This window comes from Candida metapsilosis, assembly GCF_017655625.1.
Source record: "Candida metapsilosis strain BP57 chromosome Unknown scaffold2, whole genome shotgun sequence".
In the NCBI taxonomy this organism is placed as follows: domain Eukaryota; kingdom Fungi; phylum Ascomycota; class Pichiomycetes; order Serinales; family Debaryomycetaceae; genus Lodderomyces; species Lodderomyces metapsilosis.
The window spans coordinates 156,893-169,754 of record NW_027138160.1 but is presented as its reverse complement, the minus strand read 5'-3'; the positions used below and the strand labels follow the sequence as shown (position 1 = coordinate 169,754).

Genomic DNA, 12,862 nt, shown 5'->3' with positions numbered 1-12,862 from the left:
TTCCTTTTTTGCTGGCTCAATATGAAAAGTTAGGAAAGAGTTATATGCAGGACCTAACTAAATTTCTTTTCATTTTTTTTTTTTGCAACGGTTTTTCTATGCATAGAAACTGATTGCCTTAACCGAAAGCTATTACAGAAGATATAGAATTCTACATGGTTTAGTAATGGAGTAAGCATGATGAGTAAATATCTTGGAAGGGGCATAAAGTATTGATTCCAAGGACAAACGCTTTCAAGAACAACTTAAGCTTTTTCTCTTCTGCTTATAGTCAATTGCCCGTTCTATGAACTTCGATAAAAAGACAAGCGCAGGGTAACCAATCCGTTAAAGGGAGAATCTCTGTGACATAGTACTACCTTGTGTGATTTTTAATAAAGTGATATTAAATGGTGATACTTAAAAAAAGAATCTCGACTGTCTATGGTTCACCAAAGTTTGTATCTACGATCTTTGGTATAATAAATACTCTGATCACTCATACTGGATGAGGTTTTACACATAAGTGGTTAGCGGTGTAACAATCAATCAAAGCATTTTGGGAGTATAAAACTTATTTACCCATCCTAGTCTATATCTGCGGCTCAACTAACAATATAGCAAGTTCATGAATTACATTCGTTTTTAGTAGCTGAGGTTTACAATAGACTGTCGTCGTCTATTTATCCATTATATCAGCTACCTCGGCCGTGCTTCTCCTCCCACTTATTAAATTTCCTTGATTCATCTGTTGACTTGGCAAAAAAAAGAGTTCATGCTAACTTCTATATATACAATACAATATGCTGCATGGTACTTTTTCTCTTCTAATTACCATTACGGATTACTTGTGCTGTCATCGTCATCATTTAGGCTTTGCAGGGTATACTACATAGTAAATGAAAGCAGTATCCACATCCACTACTCTTTCTGTACATAATTAAGCTTTGAAGGGTTGTTAGCAGACATGTAATCCTAACGATACTTTTACCTCGAATTACACATTACAAATTGAGAAAGACCCCACGTGGATCGCAATAGCTGGCATTTCCTATCCATTACTATCATCCACTTCAAAACAAAAGACCAATCTCGTTAAAATGATCTGAAATTTGGTTTCGGAAAGAAAAAAAAAGAAAAAAACGGAGGTGAATCTAAGCGAACTGACGAGTATTCGTATGTAGAAAATCTGAAAATGCACAAAGAATTTTCCCCTGTGAGGAAAAAATAAGCGACGAAAAGAGGCTCATAACCACAGCCCTTTCCACTCCACCCCCCCTCTTGCCAACACCATCAACAATAAGACTCGCTCAGCCTGAAAAAAAAAAAAAAAAAAAAAAAGGAAAATAAGGAGTCTCTTTCTTTTGAGGCGACTTGGTGCATTCGCCTCAGTTCTGAGTATGCATTCCATGCATAAACCCTATTGTTCTCCAGAAACTAAATAACTTTCAACCCTTATCCACCTTCTTAGAATAAGAGAGAAAGTTTAAAAAAAAAAAAAAAAAGTATCAGCACCTCACTGCCCTCCTTTTGTTTGTTTTCGGGGCAACTGTTTGAGTTTCTCCTTTACATACCATAGTTCTTCCGAACGATAGGAACAATAAAATACATTGCTATGTAGGAGAATTTGGTGATGGAAGAATCGTCTATTGACGGAGATAAACCGTATGTAGGACGGCGTTAAGCATATGCAAAGTGAAGGGACTCTCAAAACGGCATTTCACACAGGACAGAAGAACTCCTACCAGGCTTCAAATGTGTTGCAAGAGCACGTAGATTGAGGGGCGTATTGTTTGCATGTATCCACTATATTTATTTATAGATGTTGTGTAGTGACAAAACTCTCCACCACTTGTGTAAAGCTACGTCATTCTTGGCATTTACAAATGAACCCCAGTAACAGTTTGCTACGCTCAGGGATGCGCTATTGCTTTTGTCGTGAACAATGGCGCGACAATTGTTTTTTCTGTCCTCCTTTACATTCCCACCCTTTCTTGTACCATTACTTTTAATTGTATTGCCAACTGTAGTTGTTTCGAGGATGAGAGCTCTCCTCCTTTGCGACGCTTTACCTTGTGCCCTCAATTGCCCAAAGCTGTCCTTTGCTAAAGTGACTTGGATTTCGGTGATTGCTTTTTTCACAGCTCTGGTTTTGTGAATGTAGAGAAGGAAAAACGAAGGGGAAAAGAGAAAATTTCTTTTTTTTTTTTGATTTTTGTTAAAGTATTCTTGGCGCGAATTGTAATTAACCCAAAAAAAAAAAATAGTAAAGAATCTAAAATTTATCTCACTAAAAGGAAATTTAAACTCGTAAATGCATACGGTGTTAAACTATTTAGGCTGTAGCTTTTCCTAATTGAGCCACTATTATATCAGGTTGTGTATCAGCTTAAAATAAGTAGGTGAAAAAATGTTTAAACGTGAAGTTTCGCATACAAGGTGAAAAGGAGAAGAATAAAGTTTTAAAGGGTTTTGTTTTCTAAAAAACTTTAAATTAGCATCAATTGCAACAACACCCCTTGAAAAATGAGAATGTAAGCAGTAGATATAAATCACACAATTTTTTATCTCCCGCTTCTCCCCGCCCGGGTCTTTATCCTCCACTCTTGGTAAACACCCCCAAAAAAAAAAATACTTCTACTACTCTCTGCCACAAAAACAAATCCGTAGTTTGTTGGAATATCTCATCTCATCTCACAAAAGAAGAAAGTCATAGGACCTTCTAAGCGGATTAATGAAATGAACTACACACAAAGATAAGAGGCTTTGAAAGAAAAAAAAAAAAAAAGAGGTTTCTTTTTAGTTTTTTTTTTTGTTGGATCTATTGTTTTTGTAATCCATTGTTTTTTTTTTTCTTTTTTTTTTTCTCATTACTAAATTTTTACAAATTTGATCTTAGGGTAATGTTTACTCGGGTAAAAGCAACACAAGATTAAAAAGGTATGGTGGGGACAGAAACAGCAGTCAATCTTCAAAGTGTAAATAGAGAGTCCGGCCAACTGTACTCGGCCCAAAAAGACATCTATAGTATTCGTTCATGGTTACGAAAATTAGTGATCGACCAACAATGCACTAAAAATTGGTGCAGCTACATAACCGGATTTACGAAAAAGAAGGTGCAATCAGCTCGCCCCAAGTTATATTTAGCATCAATATGGACCCATTGTCAAAGTGTGCCCAGAGAATACTTCTTTCATTCTTTTTTTTTTTTTTTCTTAACTGAGGAGTTTATTGAGGCGCCTTGACGTCACTACGGACCCATTGTCAATTAGACAAGCTACTCCGCGGACCCTTCTAGGAAAAGAGTGAGCTAATGTTTTCCATTGTTTCTGTGTAGGCTGCTGCCATACAGGCTCAAAGGGTGCCCAAGCAACAAAACTGATCATGGGTTTTTTTGTATATTGTAGCATCCTTAGGTTCCGAGAATGAAGCCAACTTGGTGAAACGATGCTTATAAAAGTGTTCTCATTTGTAGATGGTGAAACGATGCGTTCAAAAGTGTTGCCCATTTGAAAATAGCGAGACTTTCTTACATTTGTAGCGAAATTATGACGTATATTGTCACTGGATATTACGTAGGATCAGTATTTTTCCGCTATTGTTTTGTCATCATGTACTATTGTTGCGTAACTTCATTCCTCTTTGAAGGTTTTGTCTGGATTGGGAAATTGCGCAACTAAAAAATAAATCTTTTCTCTCTCTCATTTTTGTGTTACGATGCGATGATAGAACAACTGAGGGAGTTCCAGAAGAAATCTCAAATGTAAAGCAGACGATTCTGGAACAACCATTCTTGGCGTCTGACATACCACTCTAAAAGAGTTTAAAGTAAGCAACTGACTATAACTCCGCACTTGCCTAAATCCACGCTTTCTCTACAGTTTTTTTTGTGAGTTCTAGAATGTTGTGTATAATCTAAAAATTGTTTTTTCTTTCTTTTGTTCAGCTGTAAGATCTAAAGTGTGCATGAGAAGCATAAGTGAAATGGGGCCATATTCATCAAGCACAAGTGTATTTGGACCCGCGTGTTGCCGCCCGTGTTGATAGGCTGAAACAATCTTGACTCAGGGGAAAGCGGATCGCTTCCTTATCATCCGCAGCTATTTTTTAAAAAAAACCAACAATTTCATATAGTGTAAAGTTTTGGTCCCGGTATATCGCATCCATGAACCTCATCTTTTTTCATGAGATTACAATCTCTTTGTACATCTCAATTGCGGTTATGAGCGAGCAAATTTACTGAGCCGAATATAACACAACCACCGTCAAACGTTCATACTGCCCAAGAAAAAAAAGGGTAAAGATACACGAAACGCACGAGTCATGATGAAACTGGACCTCCCCTATACACTAAAAAAAAAGGTGTTATCATCACACATGCACATTCTTTTTTTTAGCTCGTTAGACATTTGAAAAAAAAGAAACTGTCGGTGGTTACTATGCTTTGCATTGTGATGTAATAGAAGTTTGCATATAAAGTAGCACAAACTGCTGCCACAGAATAACATTATTATATTTTAAGTTAAGCGCCACAAAAAAAAGGACAAAAAAAGCCCAAAAATAAGAAATTTACATAGATCTTTGGAAACAATACAATACAATACAAAAAAAAAAAAGAAACACTCAGAGAAGGAAAATTCAAAAGTACGATGAGAAAGAGAAGGGAGAAAAATGGGACAGAAACAAAAAAAAAAAAAAGAAAATTGTTGAATGAAATTAGTATAAGGGAAAACTCAAAAACTACTTTGTGTTTTTTGCTTCTCCTAGATAAAAGAAATTGTAAAAATAATAAAAAATAATTTTTGTTTGAACAATGGGTGATTTCTGTTATGCAGGCATTACTTTTTTCTGTAAGGTTTAGGTTTGGCATATTATTCAATATAAAGTTACCAAAGTATCCGTCAAATTTTCATGTTTCCTCTTCTTTTTTCTTTTTTCAAAACACAAACATAACTAAGGAGCAGATCATATACACTCGTTGCAAGAAGACTGTCGTGGGTTTTTCAATCAACTACCGTTCCTTTTTCCTCCTATCATCCCCAAACAAGCTCCCTAAGGCACAAATTTAGTAACTTTTTTTTTTTTTTTTCTTTTTGGGCGCTAAACAAAGTTTCAGGAACCCCCACCCCCAAAAAAATTATTCCAAAACAAAAAGGAATTGTGTTGGAGATAGTATTACCAATTGGAAGATTGTTACAGTCATTGAAGGTCATATTTCAACTAGAAGGGTGAAAGCTGTCTGCGAATCAAGCTACTTGGACTCTTATTGAATCAAAGTAGCAACAATAACCACAACAACAATAAAGTCTTTACGCTTTGTATAACCATTCGGCCAAGTATACTATTGGATTTTCCGAATACAGATACCTCGACATATTCTGTAAATGGGGCTGAACCTTGATCTACTTACATCAACAAAAGAGGTCAATATTTTGGAAAGAAGCCTTACAAATAAGGTATGTCAAAGAAAGATATTGAAGGTGAGCATCATATACCTGAACCAAACGTACAAGAAGTAACTGCTATTGAACATCCGTCTGGTCACCGTGAGATTTATCAATTTCAACCAGTGGGCACCATGACTACTTTACAACAGCAACTACAACAGTATCCACCACATCTATATTCCCAATACGTTCAAACACAGCAACCACATCCACAACAAGTGCAGCAATTGCAAATGCAAACACAACAACGATTTACCCCTGTATTGCAAGACACACCATCGCCATCAATGTCTCATCTGCAATTAGCATCGTATCATTTGCTACTGCAACCACAAGCATCATTTGACCAGCAACATCCACAATATCAACAACAATCTGTGGTACCTGGTGTTCCCGTAAATGCAACATCATCATCAACTGGACATATTGATGCCATGAATCAACAACATAGTTTCAGTTTTCAGCATTCTAACGAAGCTTTACATGATCAAACAAGCGCTGGTTCGTTGCCCACGACACAACAGTATCAAACTATTGAAGGAGATAGAGAAGTTTCATCTTCTTCAACAACATCAAATTTGCAAAAGGATTTACAAGCCGCCAACTACGTTACTACAACAACCGGTAGAAGCTCAGTATCATCAGTTTCAAACCCAAGCTTGTCTTCAGTTGCTGGGATGCAACGACCGCCTTATACAAATTCAGAGACAGTGTATGTACAACTGCAACCACCTGCCAGTAATCACTACGAAGGACAGCAATTGGTGCAAGTTCCCGCACATTCAATGCCACCTCCAACTCATTTTCAAGTTATGCATCTGCAACTGATGCCACTGTTGGTCCCATATCCACAGCAACCACAAGATCCGCAACAACAACAACAACAACAACAACAGCAGCAGCAACAGCAGCAGCAGCAGCCAGCAGCATACGTGCATGCCTCAATGCCTGCGCAACCAGCAACCATGCCATTGGCATCAGCAGCTGTACCAACTTTACAACCTTACCACCACCACCACCACCCAGAGACTCTTGAGTACCCCGACATGACTACATTTGTCAACTCAAACATCAACTCCATTCCCATCCCATTAGTAGAGGCTCGATTTGTTGATCATCGGATATGTGAAATTTGCGGCAAGAGAATAACAAGAGACATGTCTCGACATATGCGTACCCATCAATCGGAATCACGATTCACTTGTGAGTTCCCTAAGCAGCAGTGTCGTCATAAACTGGGTAAATTCAATCGGCCATACGATTACAAGAAACATTTACTTAATCGTCATTACAACTTTGATGATCCAGAGGTGAAGAAGTTGCACAATTTGAGCGATAAATTGTCTCATTGGGGTACGTGTCCTTGTGGGATGCGATTTACGGGAGAGGCGTGGTTGGAGGAGCATATTCTTACATCTGACCCAGCAAAGAGGTGCCCAATGCTAATTCCAAAGTGAAGTCAACATGAATAAATGATCGGAAAAAGTCTTTTTCTCTATGGAGATATCGAATGTATCGTTTATCACACCTCATATGACTATTATCATCTCAAACTAAAACTCTATTACTTGCAAAAACGCGTTACTGTAGGACAAAATAGACCCCTTTTTTTCCAAAATAAAAATAAACAATAATGTACATCAAAAATAATTTCTAAAATCTAAAGTTTAGATTCTCACTAAACAACGCATATCGTTATGAAACAAGGGCAAATGAACAAAAAGATTTAAGTTCATAACCAATGCATGTGTGAGCCTCGATTGTGACGTGTCCTTTCCTATTCTTTTATTTTTAGAAACTTGATCCATTGTTGAATGTCTTGAGGGCTGATATATGCATGAAACGGGAGTACATGTTGCATTCCCGAGTGAAAGCATAAAATAAAAAAGATAAAAGAAATAAAAAAAAGGGGGTTGGGAGAAGTGTTTAATCAAAAAGTAATGGTATGCAGTCCTGTCTATTTTGTGTTTAGCTAGTGTTTGTTCTTGTTTCACTTCAGTACGTCGATGTTTCAGAATTGCAGGAGGGGTAAGCTCGGCTAAAATTGTGATGGCTAGACTACTATGGGCCGAGGAGGTAAGGAGATTGACGTTTGAGGCGATTTATACTTTTTTGAAGCGCTACTGTTTCTTTTGTGTGTGGGATAACCTTTTTTAAGTGAACATTAAGCGATTGTATCACAAAACTTTATGTCAGCCAATAGTGGACAATTGTCGTACCGGTGGAGCTGAAATTGGGTGACAACCAGAAGCTACGGAATAGGTAATGTTCTACATAGCTAGCTTCTCTTTCGTAGCAAGAGCTATTGCGATTGTAGACAATGCTTGAATGAGAGATAGAATCTCTACAACTGGTATTAATTACAAACAATATACAAATTTTACATTTATTCACTGAACACTCAGAAGTTTTTCAGACAAAAGATAAACCGATTGACACCTACCACCTTCAAAATTTATCATTTTCACCATGAAAGCAATAATCATTCGTGAAGATGATTGCAAAACAATTGGGGTTGCATGGTAACTTCTTTCCTATCACAGACCATCACGAAAGTAACGGAAAAGCGGAACGATCCATACAATCTCGAAAACCTAAAGCTGAGATGTATCGCACTGTTCTCTGGGTGTTGCAAAAAAAGGGCCATTGCACATTATAATCACGGGCACAACAGGTCCAGTAATTACCCTAAGCAACTGCAAGCATTTCCACCCATTAAATTGCACTCACCAATTGGCTAAGATTCCATATCTTGGAAGCTCTGCCATTCGGGTAGCACTATCACACAGCAGGAATTTTAAAAGACTTCGAAGAGAACAATTCTCCTTTTGAACACATGGAAGGCTGGAACAAATTGAGTAACCCATCTTCTCATAACCTTTTTTTTTGATGTAAAGAATCATATTTTTTTTTTTGTAGTTTGCTCTGATTACCTAATCTTATCACGTGATATTTTGTAATTCTTTTACAATCCTAAGGCGTTTGAATTGGCTGAAGAGCGAGTCTGATATGATAGACCAATTTATATACTCAGATCGTGGAAGAGAGAGACTCAAGTAAGGATGATTTAGTCGTCGCATCGTCTTCAATCGCCAGTAGCATGAACAACCTCGCGGAAGTCCGAACAACTGCTTTGCAAACAGTACTAGGCAATACTCACCGCCATCAATTATCCTCCTTGGTCATACAAGTCCTATTATGCAACTTGATGCACCTTCGAAAATTATTTTTTTTGTAATGAAAACTCACAAGCCACTTTGCGGGGAAGGTGGTGGTGTTGAATAGGAGGAGTTGTCCTGGTGAGTTGTGAGCTCTCGAGTCGATTGAAAAAAGGGCATTGAGCGCTATGTATGTTCTCTCATCAATAGTGCTCCATATCGTGCCAAAAGCGTACCGTAGCAATAGAGTTTAGTCTACGTCATTTGTGCTCGGTTCGGAACTCGATAATAATTTGCCGAGAATTTAGCAATTGCCAATTCGAGGTTTAATTTATTTATTGTATGAGGTGACAACATTTACAAAAGTACGTGGCCACAGATGCAAGATTGGCAATGCCCATGGCAGCCTTCTCTAAGGCCTTGGTGGTGGCTACTGTTGATGCATGGAAGGTCAATGATTTGTCTTGAGGTAGTTTGAAGCGAGGTTATGCGAATTTTTACAAAAATAGTTCAAATAGATTGACATGCTACATATGCATGCAACTAAATGAGATGGAGCTTATAGGCTTAAAGAAAAAAAAGTATCTCGGATGATGTGAGGGATATTTTAGAGTTTTAACATCTCATCACACATAGTCCGATCTCAAAGGATCTATGAAGATTTTGTAGATCTTTCAATTGCATAACGCCGAACTGAAAAGGTTCACGTAGATCGCCGTCATCCATTCCTCCATTGGACAAGCTCATCCAATAAGCCTGAAGTAGGAAATTATTACTTAGAGTAGATGGATCTTAATAGAGCAAAGAAATTTATTAAAAGCGGAACAAAAGAAGAAGAAGAAGAAAAAAAAAAAATTAGTTTAGACGAAAGAAAAGAAGAAGTAGACTTTTGTAATTCATAATTGAGATTATATATTCATCATCATTCTTTTATATAACCTATCAAACTTTATCTTCATAGACCATCGCAAGTGATATCACTATACTAGACTATTATCATCACCTTTTATCAAACACTTTTCCACATTAATTCATTAAACACAAAAGGAGAAAACTTACGTATGTGCTAATACCAAAAAAAATGACCTTGAACGAAATTGATCATAATTCGTCGCCTAATCCACAGTTCAGCAAATCAAATTACCATTCACAGTTATCCAAGTCCTTATTCCGACATTACAACAAGTCAGCACAAGCTTTGCAAAAGAGTGGAAGTCAAACGCCAGATTTTGTTTACCAAGAGCCAAAGTTATTGAACCAGCAGGACTATGCGGAACCCAACCTAGAGCATAGCGGAGATGATGGTGGATATTTTGTGGATAAAGGAGCTATTTCTGTGCCATCTTCGAGGATTGAAACATTTTACACTGACAAGTCGATGGAAGAAGAGGTTCACAATATTATGCAAAACTATGAAGTCTTTCACGGTTACGAGCAAGGAGTGGATACAACAATTCCGCAACCAGGAACCGACAACTATGGCTTGTCTTCGAACCACCAGTACCAGCAGCCTCAGCCTGTTTTCCAAGACCAACTACATCGAGGTTACCAAAATGTAGCAACTAAGCCTCCTCAGTTCCAGCAATACAGCGGCAATTATGGGCATCCAGAACATCAACTTATTCAGCCTCAATACCCTGTCCCACAACAGCAGCGACTATATCAGGAGCCACCATTGAGCAATCCCCAGCATTCCTATCCAAGACGAGTCCCTCAACAGTACGAGGATGTGCAGTCTTCACTACCTTCGAGTCACAACACCCACCCTGTGACTTCCCAGGCTGTACAATACAACATCCCTCATAAACAAACCAGCTTTCAATATCCTCCGCAGCACAATGGAATCTCATCCTCTCCACAAGATTCTCAACTGAGTGTTCCAACAAACAATTATGGCTTATCATCTCTGGGGGAGACACCATTTGAACCCAAAGCCAGAGCCAAACGAGGACGACCAAGAAAAAAGCCTGGCTTTCATCTCAAGTTGGATGGAGTTAACAAGAAGGTGAATTTGCCAAACAGACTTGTCTCGTCGTCTCATTCCGACTCTGGAACAGATTATTGGAACAGAACGCCTGGTGGAGTTAATAATCACGGTCTACTGCGACTCTCCATGACGCTAACTCGTGAAGACCTTGATGTTAAAAGAGATATGGAGTTGAATGAAGGTAGCATGTATGGATCTGTCCCCGGTTTTGACTTGACACCATCTGTCGAACCACCGGTGAAGAGCTACTTTGAATTGGACAACACACCTGGTATTGATACATTTGCAAATGGAAGTTACTTTTCTCCAGCTACAAGGCTCGATGGTGGAGTCAATAATTTCAATCAATCCTTTGAGATGTATTTAAACCGAGAGGATAACTTCCTCAACGCACAACGTGAGGAAATAGATACAAACGTTATGGCGTTTCCAATTCCTGAGTTTCGAGAGAATGATATTAGTGAAGGGCAACAACAAGAGCCAATGAAGGAAGAGTTTACCCCATTAGGTATATCAGTTGATCCTTATGTGTCCCAAAATGATTCTTCTCCAGGAAGAGCCTCTGGGGCTGAAATTGACAACTATTCCCAATCTACATATTCTGCTGAAGTGCCTCAGTTCAACATTGACCAATACATAAATTCAGATGAAGATCAAGAGGTTTACCCAACTGTGAACCAAACGTTATCAAATCACAGCTCGCCCCATAGTGCAGTCTCGGTCGGATCTGAAGTACATAAACAAGAGTCTAGTGCAGGGAAAGCACCTACACCTTCGAAAAGGAAAGCAAGTAAAGGAGCTCATTGTCCCGTGTGTGACAAGTTTATTAGTCGTGATTTAACTCGTCATATGCGAATCCATAATGAAGTTGGTCGATTTCAATGTGTTTACCCAAGAGAAATGTGCAATCACAAGACGCAGAATTTCAACCGACCTTACGATTACAAGAAACATTTATTGCATCTGCACTTCAAATTTGATGATGCAAAGGGTAAAACTGCGCACACATTGGGGGATAAATTGCCAATGACTGGTGAGTGTGTGGCTTGTGGTGCACGATACCTTGCTAGTGAATGGTTGAGTGAACATGTCTTGACCAAGAATGAGGAACAGAGATGTGCGTATGTTGATGCAAAGACTCTGATTGAACAGTCGTGAGAGGAGACAAGACTTGCATAATTGTATGGCGTATATAGATTCTATTTCGTATAATTTGTGTTAATTCAGCTTTGATCTAACTTGTGTTATTATCCGCTCTTCTTTTTTTTCACCACAAAAGTATTCAAATACCTCTAGCTCTTACAATAGCGCAAGAAAGATCAATTCATACCACATGGGATGTCGAGAATACAGCATATTGCACCAATACGACAACTGCTACACAAGCAGATACAGTTGGGCTCTTTAGGGCGAGGGCTGCCCCTTGTAAATCTACACCCACTATGTCTCCAACACCAATGGTTTCCTCAGCAGCAATCTTGGGGTCCTACACAACTCCTCCCGCCACTGCCCCCACTTCCGCCACTACGTGTCAAACCATGCACCATGTTTAGAAAAGTACCATATCTTCGCAACGAGAATAACAACGATATCTCCCCAGAAGATAAACTTGATCTTGAACGAAAAATCAACCTCCTGAATTTGATCGATAAACTTAAATCGCAAATCCCCAATATACTAGAACACAACCTATCAAAGGACTTGATCTCGAGCAATATCTACCTTCGAATTTGTCCTTCCCAGTTTGATGAAAACTATTTACCGAAATTACACGGCACAATTGCCTACAATAGTGCTTGTAAAGCCATAACTATATTCATCACTTCAATCATCCTTAGTCCCCAAGTAAAGCTCCACATATCAAGCATCAAAACCTCGCGGAAACCCGACCCGCAAGCAATGTTCAGCACAACCATGAAGGTGTATGTTCGATGGAGCACGTGCATGCCAAATTGTGAACATTTGGGAGTACAATCAACATCAAATGCCCATTTCGGATCACATAAATGGTCATCTGAAGATACAAAGAAGTTGATGGGGACTAATGTAACATTATCGGGGTTGATTGGTAAATTGACTGGTGCTGTGATAGGTGTCACAAAGGAAAAGCAAAAGGATTTGGAAAGAGTCATTTCGGGGGTGTTTATATTTGAATTGAATGAGGATTATAATCAGATCTTGGTGCATACGGTTGAGAATATGAATATTATTGAGAGGTTTGAAGAAGAGCCTGGTAATGTATTGAGAGTTTGTTGATAAGAGGAGTATTTTGTAAATAGAGCGGCTTAAAG

General features: G+C 38.5%; 2 protein-coding genes across 2 annotated transcripts; both read left to right on the top strand. All coding sequences in view use genetic code 12, as the record gives it.

The window, feature by feature from the left end:
* Positions 1 to 5,437: 5,437 nt before the first annotated feature.
* I9W82_001577 (uncharacterized protein) lies at positions 5,438 to 6,883 on the top strand (the record flags this gene model as incomplete). The annotated part of the gene is made up of 1 exon (XM_067690337.1): positions 5,438 to 6,883. One exon carries the CDS (start codon positions 5,438 to 5,440, stop codon positions 6,881 to 6,883), a length of 1,446 nt encoding a protein of 481 aa, XP_067548813.1.
* A 2,782-nt stretch (positions 6,884 to 9,665) lies between these two features.
* On the top strand, positions 9,666 to 12,827 carry I9W82_001576 (uncharacterized protein; the record flags this gene model as incomplete). The annotated part of the gene is made up of 2 exons (XM_067690336.1): positions 9,666 to 11,692; positions 12,125 to 12,827. The coding sequence occupies 2 exons, from the start codon at positions 9,666 to 9,668 to the stop codon at positions 12,825 to 12,827; spliced, it is 2,730 nt and encodes a 909-aa protein (XP_067548812.1).
* Positions 12,828 to 12,862: the final 35 nt, after the last annotated feature.